The 24,031-nt window shown below is 35.8% G+C and overlaps 1 protein-coding gene across 8 annotated transcripts in view; it reads right to left on the bottom strand.

Annotated features, from left to right (window-relative positions):
• ROBO1 (roundabout guidance receptor 1) overlaps nt 1–24,031 on the bottom strand; it is a 1,115,129-nt gene that overhangs the window by 49,509 nt on the left and 1,041,589 nt on the right. For 6 of the 8 annotated variants that reach the window (XM_019750008.3, XM_074333370.2, XM_074333356.2 and 3 more), the window contains 11 exons: nt 23,770–23,975; nt 22,153–22,234; nt 21,802–21,970; nt 21,546–21,712; nt 16,008–16,129; nt 15,051–15,282; nt 14,017–14,138; nt 10,742–10,913; nt 6,759–6,956; nt 2,645–2,671; nt 1,225–1,267 (listed from right to left, as the gene is read on the bottom strand). In XM_019750008.3, the coding sequence (XP_019605567.1) occupies nt 1,225–1,267; nt 2,645–2,671; nt 6,759–6,956; nt 10,742–10,913; nt 14,017–14,138; nt 15,051–15,282; nt 16,008–16,129; nt 21,546–21,712; nt 21,802–21,970; nt 22,153–22,234; nt 23,770–23,975 (1,540 nt within the window). The remainder of the gene's footprint in view (nt 1–1,224; nt 1,268–2,644; nt 2,672–6,758; nt 6,957–10,741; nt 10,914–14,016; nt 14,139–15,050; nt 15,283–16,007; nt 16,130–21,545; nt 21,713–21,801; nt 21,971–22,152; nt 22,235–23,769; nt 23,976–24,031) is intronic. The other 2 variants (XM_074333354.2, XM_074333380.2) reach the window with 1 other exon arrangement.

Below are 24,031 nucleotides of genomic sequence, written 5' to 3'. Positions count from 1 at the left end.
TCAGGCATTCCAGATTTATCCAGGAGAGAATGTTCTTATGTCAAATGCTGTTTGATGAATGTCTGGGCTATGATTTAGATGGAATTCCCCTGGATGCAAAAACATGCCCTGGTTTAAATGCCTGAATTGGGTGGATTTATTCCTTGTGAAGCCCTTCCTAGCTTTTGGGTCTTTCAGTAGTTGGCTTTGTTTCACAGGTATGGAAACAGGAAGCTAGCAGCAGTACTCAGGAAGAAAAGATTAGTACTTGCCGCCAAATTTGTGCAGCATTGGTTAAAAGTGGTCAACAGTTTCTTTTAAATCAAATCACTCTTTGTCATTTACTAAATTCAGTAATTTTGTCATCAGACAGTATGTTCCTCAGATTCAGGAATTATGCCTTACTCATTTTTGTCTTTTCCAGTAGAAACCACATTATCCATTGGTACCTACCAGGATACTCAGTAAGTTAATTGAACTTCAATTATAAAATGGTTTTGCTTGGAAAGAAAATCATTTTTTCTGACACCTTAAGCAAGATGTTACTGTTTTTGAAAAAAATAAAAATCAAATTATTGTAGAAAATCCCGAAGCATGGCTGATGTAACATATCTTATTTCAGTCCATTTAAGCCACTTGTCACATCAATTTGTGATTTCCCTGTGAATATATTAAAGTTCACTGAATAATAATTACCAAAAAAAATCATAAATATAGGATTGAGGTTCATTTTAATTAGAGAAAAGAAACCTCTGTGTTAACAAGCTACCCAGGTTTCTTTCTTTTATTTCAATGTGTTTCCCTGCAAATAGAGACCTGAACTACATTGAATTGTTAGCAAACACAAACAAATATAACCTACAACTTATGAGCAAATGCTGTGTTCAGCAAGTTTTCAAATGAACACTTTTTCTTTGATAGTATCTGTTAACTAGCTATATTTCTTAATCTTCATAAATGCCATCACTTAATTGCTTTAATTCCTTTTAATCATCTGCTAAATCAGCAAGTCTGTCTTTCCCGGTGAAAGTGCTCCCTCTGGTGGTCGCTGACTAAGATGCAACAGCTCCATCAACAGCATTTGTATACGAACAAGCTTGGTTCCACCGCACAGTGGAATGGAGTATTTCTAAAAGATTTGAACCAATTTCATCTTTAAGTTGAACCTTTTAAGCGGAGATAGCAATGTCATCAAGGAATATCCGGCATTCCCCTTAGGATCTACAAAACAAGCAAAATAATTACCTCCCTCCACTGCTCACAGCTTCGCCTCCTCTCTGATAAGTTACTAGGATATTACAAAAAAGAAAAAGAAAAAATTAATAGACATTTATATTTGTATATCAAAAGCTATTACATTTATGAGCATCTTTCTAAAACGGAATGCATTCTTCCTTTCTATTTAGAAGCAATGCAAAAGTCATCACAGGAAGTAGCAGATTTCTGATTCAACCAGTATTTTTTTTTAAGATTGTATAGAATTAAATATAAGTTACTCTTATTTTCTTAATGTGCCAACAAGGTTGAAAGCTAAGCAAAAGCAAACTTCAGTACATTCTTATTAAATATAACTATTACACATTTGTACATTCACATTCTCATAGATTTACATTTATTATTAGATCATATAATTTCATGAATTTACATAAGTAGAATTTGAAATGTGGGGAAAGAATCCTTATTAGGCTGCTTTCCCAGTAAGACAGAGATAAATGTTAAAATAAACCTTCTCTCTCTCCACACACAAAGATGTATGCCAAGCTGTGACTATCAATTAATATGACCTGTTTTTACTGTAGCCTGTAGAAACCCTTCTCATTGTGTTTTCATTAGACATGTATATAAAGTGGAAATGTATTTTAATGCTCTTGAAAGCATTCTCAGCTTAATAAATTATCAGTATAAAAATTTAGCCATAATAAAACAACATTTACACATAGGCAAGGGGTTAAGAAGATTAGCTTTTCTGTAAACACAGACACATTTTCTAAGAAATGTGTTTCTAAAAACTGCCAAATTCTGCTACTTAGAAGAACTCCAAACTGGAGTCTGTTAAGGAGAGATAATCGCTTCCAGCGATTACAATAACTGGATTAAATAAAGGGAGGCAAGATTACAGGTGCGTCTTCTACTAAAGGTGATGTGAAAGGAGAGGACCCACTTGGAAAGAAACTGAACAGAACAGAATATTAGGATTCGACTTAGGGAAAATGAAAAGTTTTATCTTTTGCATGTGCTGGATGTTTTGGTTACCTTTAAGAATGTTGATTCTATGGACAAAGAATGGAAAGGGAGATAAATTTTTGTTGGAAAATCTGAAAGCTTAAGTTAAGGAAAAATGCACTGCCGAGTATGAAATAATAAGATCATTAGCATGTTAAATCATGCTGAGGGGAGAAACAGTGTGTCTATCTAATGAAACACATGCATACAAGGTTAAGATGCAATGTGGATTCATGAATAAATAACTGCATTAAATGGATGAAAAGCAACATCAACCACTTCTACTTCAAACGCATGCCTGACATGAGTAAATAAAGTATTGTATTCCATTTAAGTCCTGTCCCCCAACTTACTGCAGAAAACGAAATAAAAACAGAAACAAAATAGTACGACACATGCCAAACTAACAAAGGAAAGGAGGAGGGTAAGTGCAAATATATACCTGTTGGTGTGAAGGTAAAAGACGGGACTGAAAAATCAAAACAAAATATAAACCAGTTATTAAGCTGAAGAGAGAAAGGGAACATATCACATTAGTATAAATCAAGCAGACAGCTGAACATAAAACAAATGTAAATAACTAAGCCAGTAGTTCTGACATTCTGATATATGAATACAACCAAATCTGAGGTTACAAAAAGGAGCTTGTCTCTACAGGTACCATTTTGAAGTGTCTGACATTCTAGTACGGAGGGGAATTATGCTGGGTTAGCCTGTGAATGACCCTACATTTAGTAACACAGATTTAGCTCACGGCTTTAGTACAAACAGGAATCCTCTCCTATGAATCATTTCCAAACATTGAATGATGGATGCTTAAACAAGCATTATTAGGGTCTTGCTTGAACTTTATCTAGAAATCTGAAAATAAATGCTTATTAAAGTGGACTAATAGGTGTACTTAAGTATTCATCATTAAGAGAGACAGAGAGACAGAGATTGAGACAGAGATTACGGGTAGGAGAAAGACGGGGGTAGGGGAGAGAAGAAAGCTCAACAGGAAGGAGGAAGGAAAGGGGGGAGGAAGGAGGAAGGGAGGAGGGAGCAAGGAAGGGAGCATTGGAACGAAGAGAACCATAAAATGAACTCTTTCATTGCATGACACCTTATAATATACAGTGTAATGCTACATTTTTATCATCATACAAATCTGTGAATGGGCAGAAGAAATGGGGAGTTTTAAACTGTATCTATTATAGTTTATATTTAGAAGCTTTCTAGGAGTACACTCATCATTATTTTAATGCCACACTCTAGAAACTAAACAATAGAACAAAAATGCCCCTCTGGAAATCTTCACTCTTTGCAGTGATAAATTTTAATCTAATCAATAATGCCTGAAATTGAACCATAGACCTTAAAAGTAGCATCCTTGCCTCCCCCACTTTTCCTATCTTCTCTCATTCCTGGATGTTGGATAACACCAGAGTTATGTCCACGTTATATCAGAGAGGATGGAGGCTGACTTATTTTCCAAGTTCTTCACAATTAATTTAAAGTAAACACTGGAGGACCTAATATGATAAGGAAAGCAAGGCACTGTGCATAACTCCCTTGAAGACTAAAGTTTTCTTTTAAGAAATACTTAAGACACACAAACTGGAATATTGATTAGTTATCATGGATGGAAAAGCTGCCCAAAATGTATTTTCCACTTCACACTTGACCATCTGCAAGAAATTTACTTTAGGAATAGAGCATTTGGGGTTGCAAACCGGAATGCTATAGCATCCTTTACCACCGTCACTTCTTACGAAACCTAGTATGCTCAAACCATCGGAGTATACCAGAGAGAACAAAAACCAAAACCTCAATGCTGTATGTACCCAATTTATACACTGGCCTTCATTTGCAGCACAGCAGTCTCTGTCTTAATAATCTATTGTGTTTTCTTTCAGTCAGGGCTTTTCAGATAGTCAATGTAATTTAGCTACAATAAAAAATTCAGAGCCATAGTAACAAGTCTTCATAAGAAAAGGTACATTTGAAAGTAGAGCTATTCAAGCAAGAATAGAATGCCTGAACATGAATATGCCTTCACAAGGACATAGGGAAAATAGAAAGGTCCTTGTTAGTACTCTTAGCTAACTGCTAACCCCAGTTTAAGGAATTGAAGAAGAGATGAAAAGAGGCCAGTCTAAAGGCAATTTTTACAGCATATATACCAAAGAACAACTTAATTTTCAAACCTTCTGATAATAGAATACACTGTTTTTACCCAGTGATGCTGGTGCACTGTGTGAATGTTATGTGGATGGGGTTTGGGGGTGGGGGGGACTGAGTGTTCCAGCAGAGGGCACACCTACAAACAAACGTGGGGGAAATGCTCACTGTTACCCCGTCACACTCTGACTTGATGGATGATAAGCCGATAGGCTCTCTTACACTTATTTCTTTAAAATCCTTCCTTTCCTTTTTTCTTGTTACCAGCATTGTTTTGGGCATAGACAATTTAAGATTTCAGGATGCATTTTTTTTTTTTTTCAGTTGCATATAAACAAAAAGTGCTGACAAGGCAAAATAAGGAAAGCAGAATCAAATGCTCACCAATTACATTTGTAATTATGTTCTATGATTTCTGCTTAAACACAAGCTAGTTAAAGAGACAATGATATTAGTTTAATAGGTTTTGCAGGAAGAGCACATGAGCATTGCCAGCATGCTTAAAGCACATTAGTAAAGGAAAAGAAACAGATGGGAAGAGGGTTTCATTTCCCATATTTAGATTTCAAGACAATACAGAGTATTAAATTGTAACTACACAGCTACAGCACTTCACCACAATGAGAAATACAGGATTCCTGGAGAAGTCCAAGGACTACATCTATATGGTAATCTGCCACTTTTCCTCATTCAAATCCGAATTCAAAACACAAGCCCCCAAACCTTGCCCCTTTCCTGCTCCACCACACAGACACCCACAAATCCCTTCCCTGCATGTTCTTTAGTCAAAGGTTTCACATGGTAACACATGTGCCTGACATCATTCTATTTTGTATACATAATGGGCACCCGCCCTCTTTGCAGTAACCTCCAAGCCCTCATTTTCCATTTCACAGGCAGGGAAACTGACATTTTACTTCATCTCTAGAGGACACATCTGAAAAAAAAACACATTTAAGGATGATAATGCTAAGGCGAATGTACGTACATGAAGAGATTGCTGTGCGGACACAGGCGAGACTCACAAAGATTCATTTTTACAGTATGGGAAATGAATGTGTGTCGACTCTTTCTTGCCAAGCCCGCTTGTGACCGAGAGCAGAAATATTTTAGACTTCTATCCCAGAGTGCTCTATAAGTGTGGACGGACTTTCAATAGAACTTGTCACTGAGAAAAGTTCTAGCTAGCATTACAAATTCGGACTTGGCCATATACTTGGTTAGAGAAATGACTTGGCCAAGACACGTAGGAAACATTTACTCAAGAAAGAGGGAGACATCTTTTTTTTTTTTTTTTTAAGGGTGGTGATGGTGGGGAAGGGGATATGTTTTTGGCAATTCTCTTTAAATTTGCATTGCGGCAAAGCAAAAGTGTTGTCTTAACTTAGGCATAGGCCCTATAAGTAACTTCGGTGAACGTATAATTTGTCATCCAAACCAGGACAATTGTGAGAGCAAAAGGAGCACTGTAAATAATTTAGTTAAACTAAAAACATAAATTGGGACTGTCCCCGGAAAACTGGGATTTACCATCACCCCACCTGGAGTCCAGATCTGAGGCCCAGAATTGATGAATATATTTGGGGTGGAGGGAGGATTCTCTGTCTGACAGTGTTAACAAATCTCAGAGAATAAAAAATACAAATCATCAATCTACAGACTTCAAGGATATGTGGCAAAGGTGTCTGTGAAATACCTTGGCATATTCGGTTCATCCATAAAATTGCAAATAATAGCAGGCAAGTAAACTTTCTCTTCTAAAACTGTAAACATATTTGTAATGAAATCACCATCATTAACAGCATATACTCTCGTACATAGTCAACTCTGCAATTTTGAATATAACAAAAAAGTACTAAAGCTCCTCTTGTTGCAAACCAAAGGACACCATTCAATCGCGCATTCCGTACTGACTAAGAAATGACTATTTTATAAAGATCAGAAATCAGCATCAAAATAATGATTCTCACATACTCTCTAGCTTCAGAATAGTAACAGCACCACCGTTCAAGTTGTGTGAGACTGTTCAACATTGGTATTTACAATTCCTGCGGCAAGGAGATTAAAACATTTCCTGGGGAATATAAATCAATAAAGTCATTCCCTAAGAGAGCAAGTGACTGGTAGGACACCCAAGGGGGGTACTTACCTTGGTGAAATATATTTTAAAGGAACTGGGCCTGCAACTGATGAGGCCTATTTGTAGCACTGCTATTCAACCGGTCTTTTTCTGCAGCTATCACCATAAAATCAAAGCACTTTTGAAAATCTTTATATAGTACAATAATTTCATACAGGACAGATATATAATCATACATAATTTTGCAGTCACATATTAAAATCAAGAGCTGCGTTAACAGGTTAGAATACGAAAACCTTAGGAAAGCTAATACCTTTTCTGATACCCGCGTATGTACTTGTCAGCCCATTTCTCTTCTTGCGATGTCGGTACAGCCAGATGCTAAAGACCATGAGGATGATCCAACAGGCGGCCCCGATTCCTGCGATGAATGCTGGCTGCTTCACGACATCTGAGATCTGCTGAGCAAGACTGACCTGGTCCTCAGGTGACACGGGGTTTCCGTGGGAATCTGAAAAGTCACCTTCACATTAATTTGGGTTTAAACCTCAACAAGACAATGAACTCATACTGACATGATATAGAATGGCCATTGTATTGTGTTAACTGTGGACAGTGGCTTCTGTTTTTCCACCCAGGACACCCAGCATTTTAACTTAAAATAGTTCATGAGCTTTTCAGCAAAATTATTCTCATTTAAATGAAAACAAATACGATGTGATAATTTTATGAAATATATTTTAAAACAAAGACGACAACACACGATTTCTATTTTTTCACTCCAGAAAACTCCGTAGCTCATTGCTTAGATTAAGTTTCACAGGATCGTATTAACTGAGATAAATACAAAAGTGCAATTCTAAAAAATGAAATATTTTAATGCATGCATACAAATAAGGGGTCCCAAATAAAAATGCCAAGAAAAGATAGACACTTGCTCAGAGTTGCGTAGGAATCCTCTATTATATTCTCAAAAAAGGTAAGCAATAGTTTTATTTCCTCTATAAGCTAGATATTGAAAAAAATGTGTGTGTGTGTGTGTGTGTGTGTATCTTACTGCCACATACACACAGAGACTATAGCCTAAGATTCTTAACTGCCTTAGGAACACATTATTTGAACCTATGTTCAGAGGGTGCATAAAATTTAGGATTGTTCAAGACAATGAAAAATTAAGATCGTGTTACCATTGAAAGATCTATGAATAACCATTCTTTTAAAATAATAACAATGGCCAGCAAGAGATATGACAATAATGATCAAGCTTTACGAATCGTCAATAAGGCTTGTGTTTTCTGTTAGCTATTTTGATTCAAGAATTAACATTGATGGAATTTGTGGATATTAAAATTTACTTATTTTACATTGATGTTGAAACCTACTTAGATATTCATTTTTCAAGCCCACCACTTCATTAGGTCACACAGAGCAGTCTGCAATGTGTGTAGAAAACTGGAAGCTGTTGCTCTATCATCAAAGCGATATCCTATTTGGCTGGCACCAAGCGATGCCAGCCTGGAGGACGGCCAACGGGCAGCATTCTCACAGTGCCTGCCATTCTAATGCTCTTCCCTATAACATCTGGTGAAAAAAGAAGGTGTTTGCCCATTTCATGAGGATTGGGGTTTTCTTACAATTTTTAAATAATTTGACTCTGAAAACGTTCTGCTACTACAACGTGCTTTAAAATAGAAACATTTGTTCCAGTCCAAAAAATCCTTTTTTTCCCCCCAGAAATATAATTGGTATAACTCATCATATATGAATAACATTGCTGAAACAGAAAACATCCTACAGATTATGTTTTCTTATAATAATGATACTGCATCCAGATAAGACACTGGCAGGAAAAACAAGCAGCCTTCAATGGTTAAGGAACAGGCCGTAGGAAAATAGTGCCCATTTCTATGTAAAATGGCTAAATGGCTAGTCATGTTGTAGGTGTGTGGTTTTTATTTGGTGTTTGTTTGTTTTTCTTGAACAGAATTTTAGAGTTCATTTAACGGAGAGTTAAGGTTGAAAAACCTATTTTCACAGCAGTCACCTGCCTTCAACTGTTTGTTGACTGAAAGTTTAATTTCATGTTCCAGACCCTTTTATCTATGGTTATCCTAAGAGCACTTCATCTTCTGAACATTCACCAAGCAGACCTATTTTTTTATTCCTAATACACCCTTTGTATCTGCAAGGTTTATGGATTTCATGGTTATTTGTGGAAGGTTAAGTTGGGTAGCTTCAGATTTTATGGAGACAGCCAAGAGAGATTCCATGCAAGCGACCAGACGGGCTTAAGAGAATACAGTGTGGTGTGACTAATGAATTAAACGGCCACTCTATATCTCAGCCTTTGTCTCACTGCAGCTGAGGCTATATTAAGATATGGAAAAAACTGGAACACGTTTATAATTTCAAGAAAACCATTTGACCCTTAAATCTCGTGATTTAAATCTTAAGTAAATAAAATTGACATGGTCCCCTTTCCAATGCCTCTTTGAAAACCCAGGACTAAAAGTCATATGTTATTAAAAAAAAAATAGTAAATGACATCAACAACATACAAGGTTATCACAATGTAACTCATAATTTCAATGTTAATACGTTAATACTGATACTTCACAAAACTGGTCAACAATTTGAGTAAAAAAGTCTATATTTAAACTGTTTTCCCTCATATCTTCCATACATAACATTGTAACATTGTATATTACATGGAATTTTGCATTGAATGAACCAGAAATAAACCATGAAGCTATTTTCACTTAAAAGTTGTATATATAATCACTGTTTTAAAATGTGCCTAAATATAAAAGGTAAACCAAAAATCAAATTCTGTGGCCGAGACAGCAAGCTCTCCTCCACTAAAGCTTTGAATGGGACTCTCATAGCATGGAGTTGTTGGGAGGTAGCTCCGTCGCCAGTGACTCCATTTTGTGATGTTCCCATTTATCTATTTGAAATCACATGACGGAGTTCAGGGCAGAGGCCATGTGCACCATTATACTTCCCACACACTATGTGTTTCTACACTTCCTTTCTGCTGACCCAGGGTCAATCTTTGAAGCCCGATGTAAAAGGGGGGAAGCCACATCAGTCTGTGCCCATCCATATTCATGTGGCACAGAGTCCATCCCCACAACCACTGGACTTGAGATGGACTTCATTGTGCTATACAAGCAAAATTCTGCAAGTGTGTCTGTAACAACCAGCAGCAATGTCTCTTAACAATGAAACACCAATAACAGCTTCAAATTAAATGTTAAGTTCCTTCCATACCGTAACAAAGTTTATTCAAAGCCAAATGAGTCTTAATTTTGTTTTCAAATGATTTCTAGGATGTCATCAACATTAACATGCAAGAACACTATGTACTTATTTGTGAACATAAAGATCCATATAGCTGATTCTTGTCCATAATTTATCAGCTAATAAAACATTACTAATGCTTAACTCCTGATCTGGAACAAACAAACACAAAGATGACTACATATTTCTTGGCATCTTTCGTAATTCAAATGTCAGCTCTTAATATCTTACTAATTCCTTTCCTCTTTCTATTTACAATAGTACTTTGTTACTGTTTTTGTTGTTTGTTTTAGATTTTAGGTAACCACTTACTGATTTGTATTTTATGTTCATGCCACATTACCTGTAGTGAATTTTGCTACTGAAGGATTCTCTGCCCATTTCTTTTCTATCCACCTAACTTCTGAAGCACACATGGTATTTAACTTAATAAGTAATTGCCATATAACCATATTCCAATGCACTTTGACATCTCAATCTACCTTTTGTTATAAAAAGCAACTTCAATTTTAAACAGACACAAAAAAGTGAATATAAACTGCATATTGTTGTAAATATCCAATATCTAGTATGAGTTTTGCATGGAAGTTTGTTTTTGTTAGCCCAAATAACTGTAATTTCTATGACGGTGCAGACTATGTATTTCTTATTCACTGACGTATCTTTGGTGCTCAATTAATAGTATTTGTCGAATAGACCAAAAAAAAAAAAATAGGACAGGATTAGGATGACACTGAATATTGACAGCCTTTTGCTTGAAATGTCATTTAAAATGTGTGCTTGGATAAGTTTAAGTTTAGTTATCATAAAGCTAACACCACCATCATTCCATATTCTATTTAACTAGCAATGGTGGCTCCGCTACAGACACACACACACAGACCACCATCACCACCACCACCACCACCCCCACCCCCATCCACACACCTCACACAAAAGCAGGTCAAAGGGAACACTGATATACTCTCAAACTGGGTCTGCACCAGCACTTACCTAACTGGATAAACTGTGGCTCGCTCTTCACTCCAGGCCCAGCCCCAGTGCTGGCTGCCACCTCTACACTGTATCGGATCCCAGGAACCAGAGAAGGAATGACCACAGAAAAGGTGGAACCATCTACTGTCTTGTTTATATGGTAACGCGTTTCATTGCCCAGACACCAAACCTGTAAGAAGAACACAATGGACGTTCTTAAGCTGGTAAATTATTTAAGTTAATACAAAGATCAACAAAGTGGTGTGGTTTTAGAACTAGACAGAGTTCAGATCTATCATGAACCTAACATAGGAAGTTTCAAAAGTCAATTTTCCCTAGGATCTAGTTCTGAAAAGACTCTTCCAGTCGAACCTAGTGTTAGTAGGACCTTGAAGACCACTTTCAACTTCCTCATATGCTTTTAAAGGATTATAGCAGGTGAGTCAACAAATTTTTGCTTGAAAACACTAGTTCCTATCAGCCCATATCATGAGGGTTTATTGTTTTTTAAACCACCACAAAATTATTTGCCAGGAAAAAAAGGCTCTTGCAAAAAGCTGTGTACATCCAAATACAGAACAATAACTTATCTATCATCATTCAGCATTTGCATTCCTACTGTGGTCTCGGCATGACACTACATGACCAGATATCACAAAACAAAGATGAGGAGGAAACTCCACGTCTGGCACTTTACTTCAGGATTTCTCTGGGATAAAATTACCTGGTGCTGTCAGCACCTTTCCTATCAAAATCAAGAAGCATTTGATTTAAAAAGGGACAGAGTTTCTGAATAATCAAAAGTACCTTTGCATAAGTATGGTTATTAAAAATAAAACTAAATGTAAGAAATAAGGATCATCCTAGAATTTTACTCAGCCTTTGGTATGTGGAACTATTAACAGTGAGAGAAAACTAGCACTCTGATCTTGTACTTAAATGGCATATTATTTAGATTTTGATAACATATGAGATCACAAAGAAGGACAATGCATATGACTTGAAAGAATAATGTTCTTGTAAGAAAATTATTGTATATCTCATTAACTTTAATAGTATTTGTGATAATAATTCATTTTCAGGAAATACTGATTTCTGAATTACACTATAATCCTCAACATAAATTTCACTAAAGGATTATTTAATCACAGAGCGATCTTTTGTGTCATTTGGGAGCTTGGATATGGTACGTGACAGTACTTGGACTCAGTTTCCATAAGAAAATGATCCGTGGAGCAGTAAACCATGCTCTACATTCTTCGTGATGTCCTTGAGCAAGACAGGGAATTAGCTTCAAGTAGCCTATTGTCTAAATTGTAATAGGAAATGAGATTTAAAATGAATGTAAGAATATCAGTGTCCTCTATCACATAGGCAATAACCTTTATTTTTTATCTTTGAAAGCTAATATTTTAACATAGCTTCAATGCATAACACCAGCAAATGGTCAGCCTCTATACCAGGATCTGACCATTTGGAAATAAAGAGTCCTTTGTGACTTTTCCCTCCAATTACATTACACAGCTGAACCAAAGCCACAAACTGATTTTGTACCAGTCAATCAGGTTCTGAAAGGCATTTTATTATTTTAAATTGACCATGAAGTTAAGTGAAATCTACCCTTTCACATTTCTTCAAGACAAAAATGAGTTTTGACTCTTAGGGGAAAATGCCTACATCACACAATTTTGCTTCAGAGCTGAGACATCACTTCATTTAAGATCCTTAAAAATCTCTATAACAGTTTATTTTTCTGGACTGAATCAAACTATCCTGACACCTGCGGTATTAAAATAACCTTGAAACTCATGAGAGAACACTTATAGGTATACAGATTCTTACCTTTTAAGGACTCAATTACATGAGAAGATCTAATTTAAAGTACCATAAAATACCCATAGTGCACTAATGGCAGTATTGTAAATACTTAAAAAAAAAAAAAAAAATTGCCCTCTAAAAAGTGTGCACAAATTTTATAAAGAGGTTTTCAGGTTATTTTTTAAAAATCACTTTAAAATGAGATAGTATACCTAAAATTAAGCTCAGTCTATCTGGTTACCATACAAATTATTGGTAGTCTTCATTTGGGCCTTAACTGAGAGTGCGTCTCAGAATCATCTACAAAGATCTAGCAAAGTACTCATCTATAGGCCAGGAGCCTGTTAGACCCACAGAATCAGAATCACTAAAAATGGTGGCGACACCTGTATTTTGAAAATGATTCCACAAGTGATTCTGATATTAACATGTAATTACCTGTAGAAGGTAAAGGTGTTCGCTTTCTTCAATTCAGTCTCACATCAACAGACACAGTATAAAATCTTCATATATACAAGGTAATCTACCGAGTATCAAAATTTAGCTACTAATTAGAAAAACACTCAGGTATCATGGAAATTTTAAGCAGTGTCTAGAGAAATAAATGTTTTGCAATTAAAATTGTTTTAGTATATAGTGTTGAAAACTACACTAATTTATTTTCCATTGAGATTTTCCTGATTCAAATTCATTTATCAAGCTCATTAAGACTATCCCACAATGCAGATTCGCTGATAGGATAAATGTCATGCCTCTAACTTAGTTTTTATTGCACCTTGGGATGCTTAAAAACATTTGCACAAAATAAATCTATGTAAGACTCTCTGAATTCAATGAATAGAGCCAATGACTTCAAAGGTAAAAATATTTATTCAGAACCATTAGATTAAATCACTTAACAATGAATCGTATATTTTATAATTCATTTAAACATAAAGAAATTTATAATTGAATTTCCTCTGAGACTAAAACAAGGTTTATGGAAAAAAACTGATTTTCATGCACACTAAAATAATTTAACTTAGCTCCAAAATTCCAAATTTCAAGCATGTTTTAAAAAGAAAGCAAATCATATTTGATAGAATGTAATTCATAGCCATTTCCATTGGGCAACCCAATCCTGCAAAATATATTTAAACTACTTTTTACAGTATAGAGTATGTACTCGTGTACATATATATGTATATATATTTTTTTCATTAGCATGTACATTTGTTGTTTGTGTGAAATTACATGGACCTATATATTTTGTGAACATGTCAAATATCTCTTAAAACATTTTTTTTCAAATGGCTTAAGAAAGAATTAGTATCCACAATCAGTGAATAAACAGGAGCGTTTTAAAAATGATTTTACATGCTGCTATGTGGACCAGCAGATGGCGCCAAATACCCATGCAGTATTTAACCAATCTTGCTTTTCTTTGTAGGGGGAGAGGGATGTCCACCAGCAAATTACTATATATGTATTATTACCTTATACTCTTGGACCATTCCGTTTTGAGTGTCCTCTGGCGGTGGCTGCCAACTAACAAGAATTGCAGTTCCATTTCCATCATTCTTTGATACAGTTACACTTTGAGGTGGGGCACTGGGCGCTATTAAATTGTTTTAAAAAGTAGATTGTTTTAAAAAGTAGATGTATTATGAGTGCATTAAAGAACATTGAAAGTAAACATTTAATATTTAAGGTCAAACAATAACTATAAAATGTATTATCAATAGATGCATACGTTTTCAAGATGTATCTCATCAAAGTCTGAATAATCCTAAACTGTTTAAGTTTTCCCTAAATATTGCTAACCAATTGTTTCAGTGAATCTTCCATAACCAAAGTTAATATAGTCCCATGTTCTCCACAAAAATGTTCAAAAGTATGAAGACAAATGCCAATAATCTATGATATTAACTATAACCTATCATATAGTAATAAAGTAATAGAATTTTTAGGAAAAACTCCGGCTATTTTTAAACAGTATAGTTATGATATATAACTTTATACATTCATGTAAATAGTAATTTTCAATTTACAGTTATAGGGTAGCCAATCATACTAGTTTGTCTAGAACTGAGGGGTTTTTAGGGACATGAGTTTTAAGTATAAAATGCTAATCCAATAAAGCCCTAAGCAAACCATTATTTACTCACCTTATTTATAAATCATTACTCAAGATAATATTCAATAGATGAATGGAAGATAATTAATGGAAAGGCAAGCAAATGGAAAACACTTCTCTTTAAATGTGAATTTTAGTTCTGAATAATTAAACACATGCCACTAAGGAATACAATGTCCACGTTTGCACATTTTTATATAGGTCTCTATGAAAGCAAGTTATTACAGAATTTTGTTTTATAGTGGTTTTAATTAAACAAATTATATTAGCAAAATATAATGGTCAATATAAAGACAGCTAATAATGTCACTGATAACATTAAAATTATTCAGTTTACAAAAGCCTAGCAAATGTACTGCAGTGCATAGGAATCACACACTTCATTATACTTGCCTTCTTCTAGGGTTTTAGCAAATTTAATTTCACTGTCTGCACCTTGAAATTCGTTAAAAAAAGGACGAGCCTTAATTTCATAGTTGACTCCCTTTTTAAGATCAGGGATAACCACGCTGTTTTTGGTTGGCGTCCTCACTTCAAAAACTAACCACTCCGATTCACCATGGTTGGCTCCAGATGGCCGATAAAGAATTTTATATCCTTGAATATACTGAGATTGTTGGTCTACCTATTAAAATGACAAATAAAAATGTAATCAGATTTTTATCAGTTTATTAGAAAATTATAAAAATTAAGTGTGACAAAATGCAAAAAATTCTATTTGGCTTCACCCCATGGTTTTCTAGTTTATACAAAGTGCAATACTAAAAACAGATCACTTTTTTTTGTAATGTGTTCAGTTTCTCGGCTTAATATATACTATTAAACATTAATAGCTATGCGTCGTGCAGAAATGTGAGGGGTCATAGCAGCTCTGTGACAACATCTAGAGATGAGTCTGTTAGGGTCAAGGTGATGAGGCAATAAAATGTGTTTTACTACTTTCTAATTTTAGAAGACTACTTAATGAGACTTAGACATATTTATAAGTCTAAAACAATTCATGTAATAATGATCCTATCACACGTTGTATATTTATAGTTAATACTCTGTGTTTCTTTCCTCTGAGACTGGTCAAGTTCATTATTGCAGCATAACAGAAAATACACACAAAGATAAAACTTGTCTCTGTTTAAAGCCAGTCCACAGATACCATAATTAAAAAAAAATGCTTGCACTGTAAAGTTGTCATTGGTGGAGAGTGAGCAGCAGATATATTTAACTTATCTGTTGCAATAGTGTGTGTATATATATATACACACACACACACACACACACATTTCACATAATGATCTCCCAGAAGTCAACTGCTTATTAAAACTGTGATCAAATATTGCAACAACGACGACTCACTGTCCAATGCACTTCAATGGCAGAGGAGGAAAGGATAGTGGGGTTGTGCAGGTGCAGAACCACATTTCCCAGTTCTCTCTGGACCTGCTTGTGATCCACCCCCTGGCTTGTTGGTGGAACATCTGTAACAATGCAAGGAGACTGTGTCAGACTTGAATGAAAACATGGTGAAACACTCCTTTCATTCATAGCAACTCTCAGAAAAGAAGAATCATTGTGACTGTGAGACCAACCTGCAATACAGAATAGAGACAACTTAACCTTTTTATGAGAGAGAGAGAGAGAGAGAGAGAGAGAGAGAGAGAGAGAGAGAGAGAGAGAGAAGCAGAGGGCATGGAGAAAGAGAAAAGAGCAGGAGGCAAAGACAGCAACAGCAACAGCAGCATTTGAGGGCTCCTCCTACCACGTAATGATTGCTTTCTCGTGGAGGATGAGGAGCAAATGCAATCTCCTCTGAGTTTTTCATAACCTTCTGAAGATCTTAATTATGCAAAAAAGAAGAGCTAGAAATTGCAGCAGAGTGGATGGGAAATGAAAAGAATGGAGGCATCTAAGTGAAGAGCAAGCATAAAAAGAAGACAACTTACATCTCTTAAGAACAACCTGGATGTCTCCCCAAATTCAGTTATAAGTTAGCAGCTATGACTGGGAATACAGAGCCACCAGAAAAATGGGATGGGATGGGTTAGGAAAAGATAGGATAGGATATATCTGATGAGAAAAGAGCATTTAACATCTATTTGATTGATAATGGTTTCGTTTAGTTACAGTATCACAATAAAGCCTTAATAAAGAGGTTTTAAACTCAAGAACCCCAACATTTTACAAAGGAGACCAAGAACAAAGTAAGACTCGGTATTCATTTATACTGCACTTTTCTTTTCCAACAAGGAAGGGTTTTGTTAAACTTACTCAAGTCAGTAATCAATAAAAATTGCCTGTTTCTACAGAGGTGTTCCAAATACAGATGTTTTGCTTTGTTTACAATAGTTATAGGCAAAACATGGTGAAAAAGAAAATTTTTGTTTTGCGTCTAGAAATCTCAAAAGTATTGTATCTTGGTATATATAGTCTAGATTATTTACCATCCCATAAACAACAGAAAGAAGAATCTTAGTTTTCTGAATGATTAAATATTTTCAAGAACAGACTCTAGATAGAAAGCTAAAACATGAATGTTAAAAGTGAGGTTAGTATATATTTTTCATGGAGCCCAGGGAAGACAGGCTTGTAATGGAAGAAATGATAGATTGAGTGCTATCAAACACTTTTAGAAATAATACCCTTGACTGTGTGTGTGTGGCCCACACACATATACATGGCCTATAAATTGAGCTTATAAATAAACAAAATTATAAAAACAGCTGAGATAATTCTGGCTTCTCACACTTTCTCTTTGGTTAATACTGGTCATTAGACTACCTATGATCACAGGTACAGAGCACTTGATTGCCGCGTTTCCATCTCAGGCCTTTTTCCTTCCCTACTGTCTTATTTGCTCCTATAACCTCAGCTCCCTTCTATCTCCAGGGTAAGAGTGAAGTCCTTGGAATAAGACAGACTTGGGTTTGAACTCCCATTCAGCAACTTAATAGCCACCTGTCAATAGGAAGATTTCTGAACTTCACGATTTCTGTTTCCTCATCTGTCAAATGACAGCACTGAAGAGGCTCCCTCTGGAGACGGCTGTGAGGACTGTTTGGTAGGCATGGAAAGTCCGTTCCCTGAGGCCAGGTATCTAGTCAACCTTTGTGGATCCAGAACACCTAGCAAAGTGCCATACACATAAACTGTGCATAATAATTTAACTCAATTGGTTGAGTTAAAATGAATTAGTGTAAGGGAAACACACATACTATATCAGCTTCTAAACATATTCTCTCATATGTAAGCTTCCATCCTCAGGGAGTCCTCTGGCTTTTAGGAAGTATCTTCAAACATGTAAATAACCATTTCAAAGGGAAACTACTACGACTTGCATTATATCCTTAAGTCCTCTGGTTTGAGATAAACTTGCCAGTTCATCCCTTTATGAAACTGACTAAACTCCCTGGCCTCATATAACCATTTAACAATAGCCAGTCTAGAATATTATTTTAGAAAATTTCCCATCAGAGAGAAAAATGGGAAATATTATCTAATAATGTAATATTTATAAGTCTATTAATTAGTCCTTTATTGTTCCTGGTCTTCTCCTGAAAGGAATGCATTATAGTGTAAAAGGCCCTTCACAACATTCAGAATAAAACTGGAGGAAATCTCAGGTACAGTTCTATCCACCAGCTTCCCCAATATTGGGACGTAATCTCTGAAGGAAGATTATCCAGGCGCCACTTGCTTATTTATAGTAACCGGTCTTATTATCTATATCGTACATATTCTGTACATTTGGTGTCTGTGTACATAGTCTTTAAAACAATAGGGCTCAAGAAGGCTGTGTGAACAGGAAGTGTGGCTGAAAACAGTAGTAATGGTGGCTACAGCCAACCCCCCACCCCAACAATGAGGGTCACCACCCCTGCCTGCCAGCTACTCATCTCATCTTCCTTGCAGTACCACACTGTGTCTTTGGAAAAACAGATTTGGGTTAACCTATGACAAAGCTCTAACCGCAACTGTGACATAGGTCTACCCGACTCCTGAACTGGGAACCGTGCTCTCTATCTCTGCAACTCTTTTGACCCAGCTCATTCATAGGCATCTCCACTTGGGGATGACTTTTTGCAGAAATGGTTCTAGAAATTATGTCTGCTCCCTTATGAATCCATTTCCGACAAGTCTTTCCCAAATTCTCTCCACCCCTGGCTCATCACTGCTTACAGGTTCTGTACACTCCAGTTGGATCTTGTCCAGCTTCTTCCCCAGGTTCCAGCTATAGCCAACACTAGCCTGACCCTCAGCTGGGCTTCACAGTGTCTCAAAAGCAGTCCGAGCATTAGACAACAAAATCTTTCTCAGTTTTACTCTACTCATTGGCCCTGTTTTGTTGTCTGCAGTTAGAATAAACATATCTTTTTCACACGACAGTTTCTTAAAATATTAAGGAAAAAATGTCATGCTTACTCTAACTTTATTATTTTGAGGGTTAAATCCAAGATCTTTGGATTTCTTTTCCTATGTTGTTATTTGTACCCTTCCATGCAGTCCTACCAACTATTCTCATTATTCTCCTCCTATAAGTCTATCTGAAAACGTGGGGTGCAAAAAAGAACACAGGACTCCACTCATGATCTGACCAGTTCAGAGTGAAGGTGAGAGACTACTTGATCTAGGCATGATTCTGCTAATGCCTGCTAAGACTACATTTATTCTTACACCATTCAGTTGGCTCAGATTGGTGTGTTAATTGACTTCAAACATTAAAGTCGGCCTTTTCCCCACGGTCCTGACACACAGTCACATGTTCTCCCTTTAACCCGGTAACCTCAGCCCTTCCTTACATCCCTAATTTTTAAAACCTAAGATCAAACAGCAGACTTTTAAATGTGCTCCATTAATTTCCATCATGTTGGTGCTGGCCCATCATTTCTGTCTGCTAAATATATTTAACTCTAATTCTCTCATTCAGCACGCTGGTGGCCTTTCTCAGTTTTATGATATCCATAAATATTGTAAACTTCTTTTATTTTTACTCCAGACAGTGACAGAAATAACTAAGTCCAATAGCAAGGTCTCATGGCATAGAATACAAAAGAAATCTAGGTCTTGTATACTCACAAATTGATTAGTCAATTTAATTCCTGTCTAATCCTGTGGAGTCGGTTCTTTCAGGCCCATAATACGTGAGGAAACTGGAGCTCAGGACTAACTTGCTCAGGTCCATATAGCCTGTACACTAAGGAGCTAAGATTAAAAATTCTTTGATTTAAAAACTATATGCCTGTTTCACTATGTTTCTAGTCTTCCAATTGACATAGCTTTTCATAGACAAAGGCAAGTTGATTAAAATTTTAAAAGACATATTCAGATCAAATGTTAACTATATCCACATTTACAAAGGGAGATACATACTATACAAACTCATATGAGTATATGACAGAATAGCATTCAATCAAAACCTTCACTTCGAGTCTACTAGGTAGAGACCACGGTACTGGGGACAAAAGTTGAAATTCACTTTACAGCTGTCATAGCTTCTGCATTCTTTACAAATGCGTATCTAATATTGAAAACCTCAAACTGCCTTAAGGCAGGCTCCAAGAATATCAAAGCTCCTGGAGAGCTGACTCATAATAACAAACACAGGCATTTGCGTGTGTTGAATTCACACAGCAAGAGACAGACGTGGGCATGTTCTACGGCTGGGTTTGCTTTCTCTGTGAATTCTGAAACAAAAAGTCCTCCCAAAAGGTTGTTTATACACCCGCTGGAGAAGACAAAAAATGCACATGGCTGGCAGACCCTCTCCCAAACCAGGAGAAAACCTGCCTTTAAGTCTTTCAGTAATTTGTAAATAACTTGTTTTTATTGTTATAACTAAGTTACATTTCCCCCCCTTTGGGAATGTAAAGCTGAAGACAGAGACATTATGATTCCTCTGCATGTTGAGGAAATAATTTTATATTTCTAATCACTACCATCTAGAATTATCCTTCTTCATTCATACAAGGGCAAGCATATTTTAATTGCAATTGCAGTATGTTCCAAAAATGGTAAAGGTTGATTCAAATTCATATTTTTAAATATATAAATTGCTTCCAGTAAAGTATTAAAATAGGATGAGCAAGAAGGTGACTGGGAGATAATCTATCTGTTGAAAACTAAAAATAATTTCTATTCCCAAAGAAAATAAAAAGCAGTGTACCCAGTATGTGGTCCAAGTGAATGAAATTTCCAATTTTAAATGTTTTAGAAGCAGTTTTAACACGTTCATCTTTCCTTTTTTCTGTTTCTTTAATCCATTTTTGACCAAATTATACATACTTTTCATTTAAAAGTTTAATATACCATGGCTCCCATGTTCATCAATGAAAAGCCAAACAACAGACAGACTTAAAGTACTTTTTTCCATGCTACTTAGTAGGAGGTTCACCGGACAGAAGGATTAAGAACTTGTCAAGCTTATCTTCCCAATATCTCTTACATTTGCATGATTTCCAGAAAGTATTACTTGATTAAGGTTGTAATTTTCGTAACTCATCTAGAAGGTTCTATGGACTAATCTCAACATAAATAATATTTACTCAACTGTAAATCTAATTATTATGATTAAGATTTTACAACCACATGTAACCATATTTAAAATCACAAAATTGAATATAATACAAAAATATTCATATAATATTTTCGTTTCATTGGATTTGTGATTTTATAAAACGAGAAACATTTCTCTGTTATTAACTTTATCTGGGAGTGCTTAGTCTGGAACATAATAAAGTTTGCAAATATAGTGTTTGTATATTAAAAATTAATTGAGTAACGTAGATAACAGATCTATATTAAATATACAAACCTAGCATGTAGCACAAATGATTTACCTATAAAACTATAACAACTAAGGGGAAGCAGGTGCCACAAGTTGAGTAAATCAATATTTACCTTGTGTTTTCACTGGATCTGATATCTGGCTTGGATCACTAATTCCATATGCATTAGCTGCCCTCACAAGGAACAGGTAAATTGCATTAGGTTTGAGTCCTTTAGTGGCGAATGTTTCTGTTTTCACATTCTCTGCTACAGTCTGCCAGCTGCTCCCAGATGCATGGCTAAGGAGAGAGATACAAGTTAGAACATGCGTATTTAATGGTAACTCACAAAACAGAACAACAGCTAGGAAACATCATCTGGACTCTACCTGAAGGCTTCTATAATATAAGACGTTGGAGTTGCCCCTGAGTTCAAGTTTGGTTGCCATGACAATGTCACTGTATTTCTGCTAACATCTGTAACTTCAGGTTTTGAGGGGGCACTAGGGATTAAATTAGGGTCGGTGGGTCTTGGAGGTTGAACTGGAACTCCAAATTCTGACGAAGAGGAAAAAGACAGCAAATGTTTGCAGGCATACAGATAAGCACATAAGTAACTGTAGACAACATAACCTCACACCTACTCGGGCATCAGGACATGTACTTTATCTATTTACCAGTAAGGAAACAAGTGCATTGGAAACTGTATTCTAAGGTAAAAATACTAACATCTGATTTACCTTGGACTTCAATGTAAGCAGTCCACGTCGCTTCACCACTGGGGGTCGATGCAATGCAGGTGTACCGACCAGTGTCACCCAGCTGAGAAGACAGATGGAAAACAAATATTTGGAACAATCAAGAACTCACTGGGCCGGAAAAACCATTATAGCTTTGTATAGGGCCCATGAATATGGATTAAATGAATATGGAGTGCATTAAAATTCACTCACCAGATACTACCTCTTAATTGAATATATTTTTATTGAATGTGAAGGAAAATATTTCATGGAGATGTAAAAAATATGTTATATGGTTATTCTGATTATATAATAAAATATAATATTTAATTACAATAACATTATTTTCAGTGTCAGGGTCAATACATAATTCAAAGGGTTAGTCTTTATTGCTAAATTTTATCTTTATAAAGTCACATAATAAGACTGATAAAATGTCACCAATGCCAACTCTTGCTATTTCTTATTTTATCAGTTACAACTATATGGATACCTGAAATAAACAAATATTTATGAAAAAAGGACAGACACAAAATGATTTCTTCGTATTCAATCCTTTCCTCCACTTTTTTAAAACCTTAACTTAAGGTAGTTTAATAAGTGTAAAGCCAAACCCGAGCTGGAATGAACACTCTGTCTCCCTTCTAAAGACTGAACGCCAGAATACAAACACAGGTCACACATTCAACTTGAAAATCATCAGCAGTATAATGAACCCATATACCTCTGCTTAAGGTAATAACTTTCTCTTCAAGTAATGTTTGGTAAAGCAAGATTGTCATCTTGCTCTGGCAGTTACAATAACAAAGTCACAATAGTTGTCACAAAGAAGTACAACATATTAACTTTTGTGGCACATAAAATGAACTGTTACGCTGATCTAAAATGCCAAAGAAGCCACCCATAATAGGCAATAAAGCAATTTAAATTTATATTTTTTACTGACAAGGCTATTGTTTCATATGCCTCATGAGCTTGTCTGATCTTGAGCTAAAAAGAAAAAGAAAAATTAAAACAAAACAACACAGTCCTGACAGAACAGGTATGTGATGTGATGCCCTGGGAAGATAAATCCCTAAATTGTTCCCACAAACCTATGGGCTTTCATCATTTAACATTCTGATTTGAAGTGTACACTCAGTGTGTACATTGCTTTATATTTTTTTGTTTGCATTTATAGTATTCCGTAATTGCAAAATGTTGAACCAAATATTCACAATAAAACTGTTCAAGTACATTACACGTAAAATGGTACTGGGAAATACCTTTGAAAAAATGCTCTATGGAATAAATGACTACATCACATCACACCTTAGAAGGTTTTTGTTTTGTTTCCCCTCCGACAAATCCCTATTTACTTTCCTCAGTAGGACTCAAAAACCTTTTTATCTCCTCCATATAAAACCTTAAATTACTTGCCATGGGCTAAATTATGAGTCAAATCATCTTAAATATACACAGTGGAATGTCTGAAAGAATCAAGCATCAAATTAAAAATATATTAATACTGTTATTTGGCATTCCATTAAGTCAAAAATTAGAGATATCAACACTAGTTGCTGGAGGCAAAAACAAAGTGAAACAAAATGGGAAACCTGGGGTGACATTTCAAGTTACCTTCGCATATCGGATCTGCAGCACTCCCGTCTCCAGCTGTTTAATTCTAGAATCTTGGGTGGAAACAAGGACTCCATCCTTTCTCCATAGAATCGTGGGCACTGGACTGCCTGTGGCCACACAGCTGAGCACTAAAGTACCATCCACTGCTACAGTCTGATTCACAGGCCCTTGTCGAATGACTGGGGGAGGCCGGTCTGCAATCACTGCCAGAAGAAACAACAGGAAATAGATTTCTGCAACTGGAAACAATTTTCTAATC

The sequence above is a fragment of the Rhinolophus sinicus genome, chromosome 17 (genome assembly GCF_057876585.1).
Source record: "Rhinolophus sinicus isolate RSI-liver-muscle chromosome 17, RSI-T2T, whole genome shotgun sequence".
NCBI classification, from domain to species: Eukaryota; Metazoa; Chordata; class Mammalia; order Chiroptera; family Rhinolophidae; genus Rhinolophus; species Rhinolophus sinicus.
Note: the sequence above shows the minus strand (reverse complement) of the source record. Positions and strands in the feature narration are given on the sequence as shown.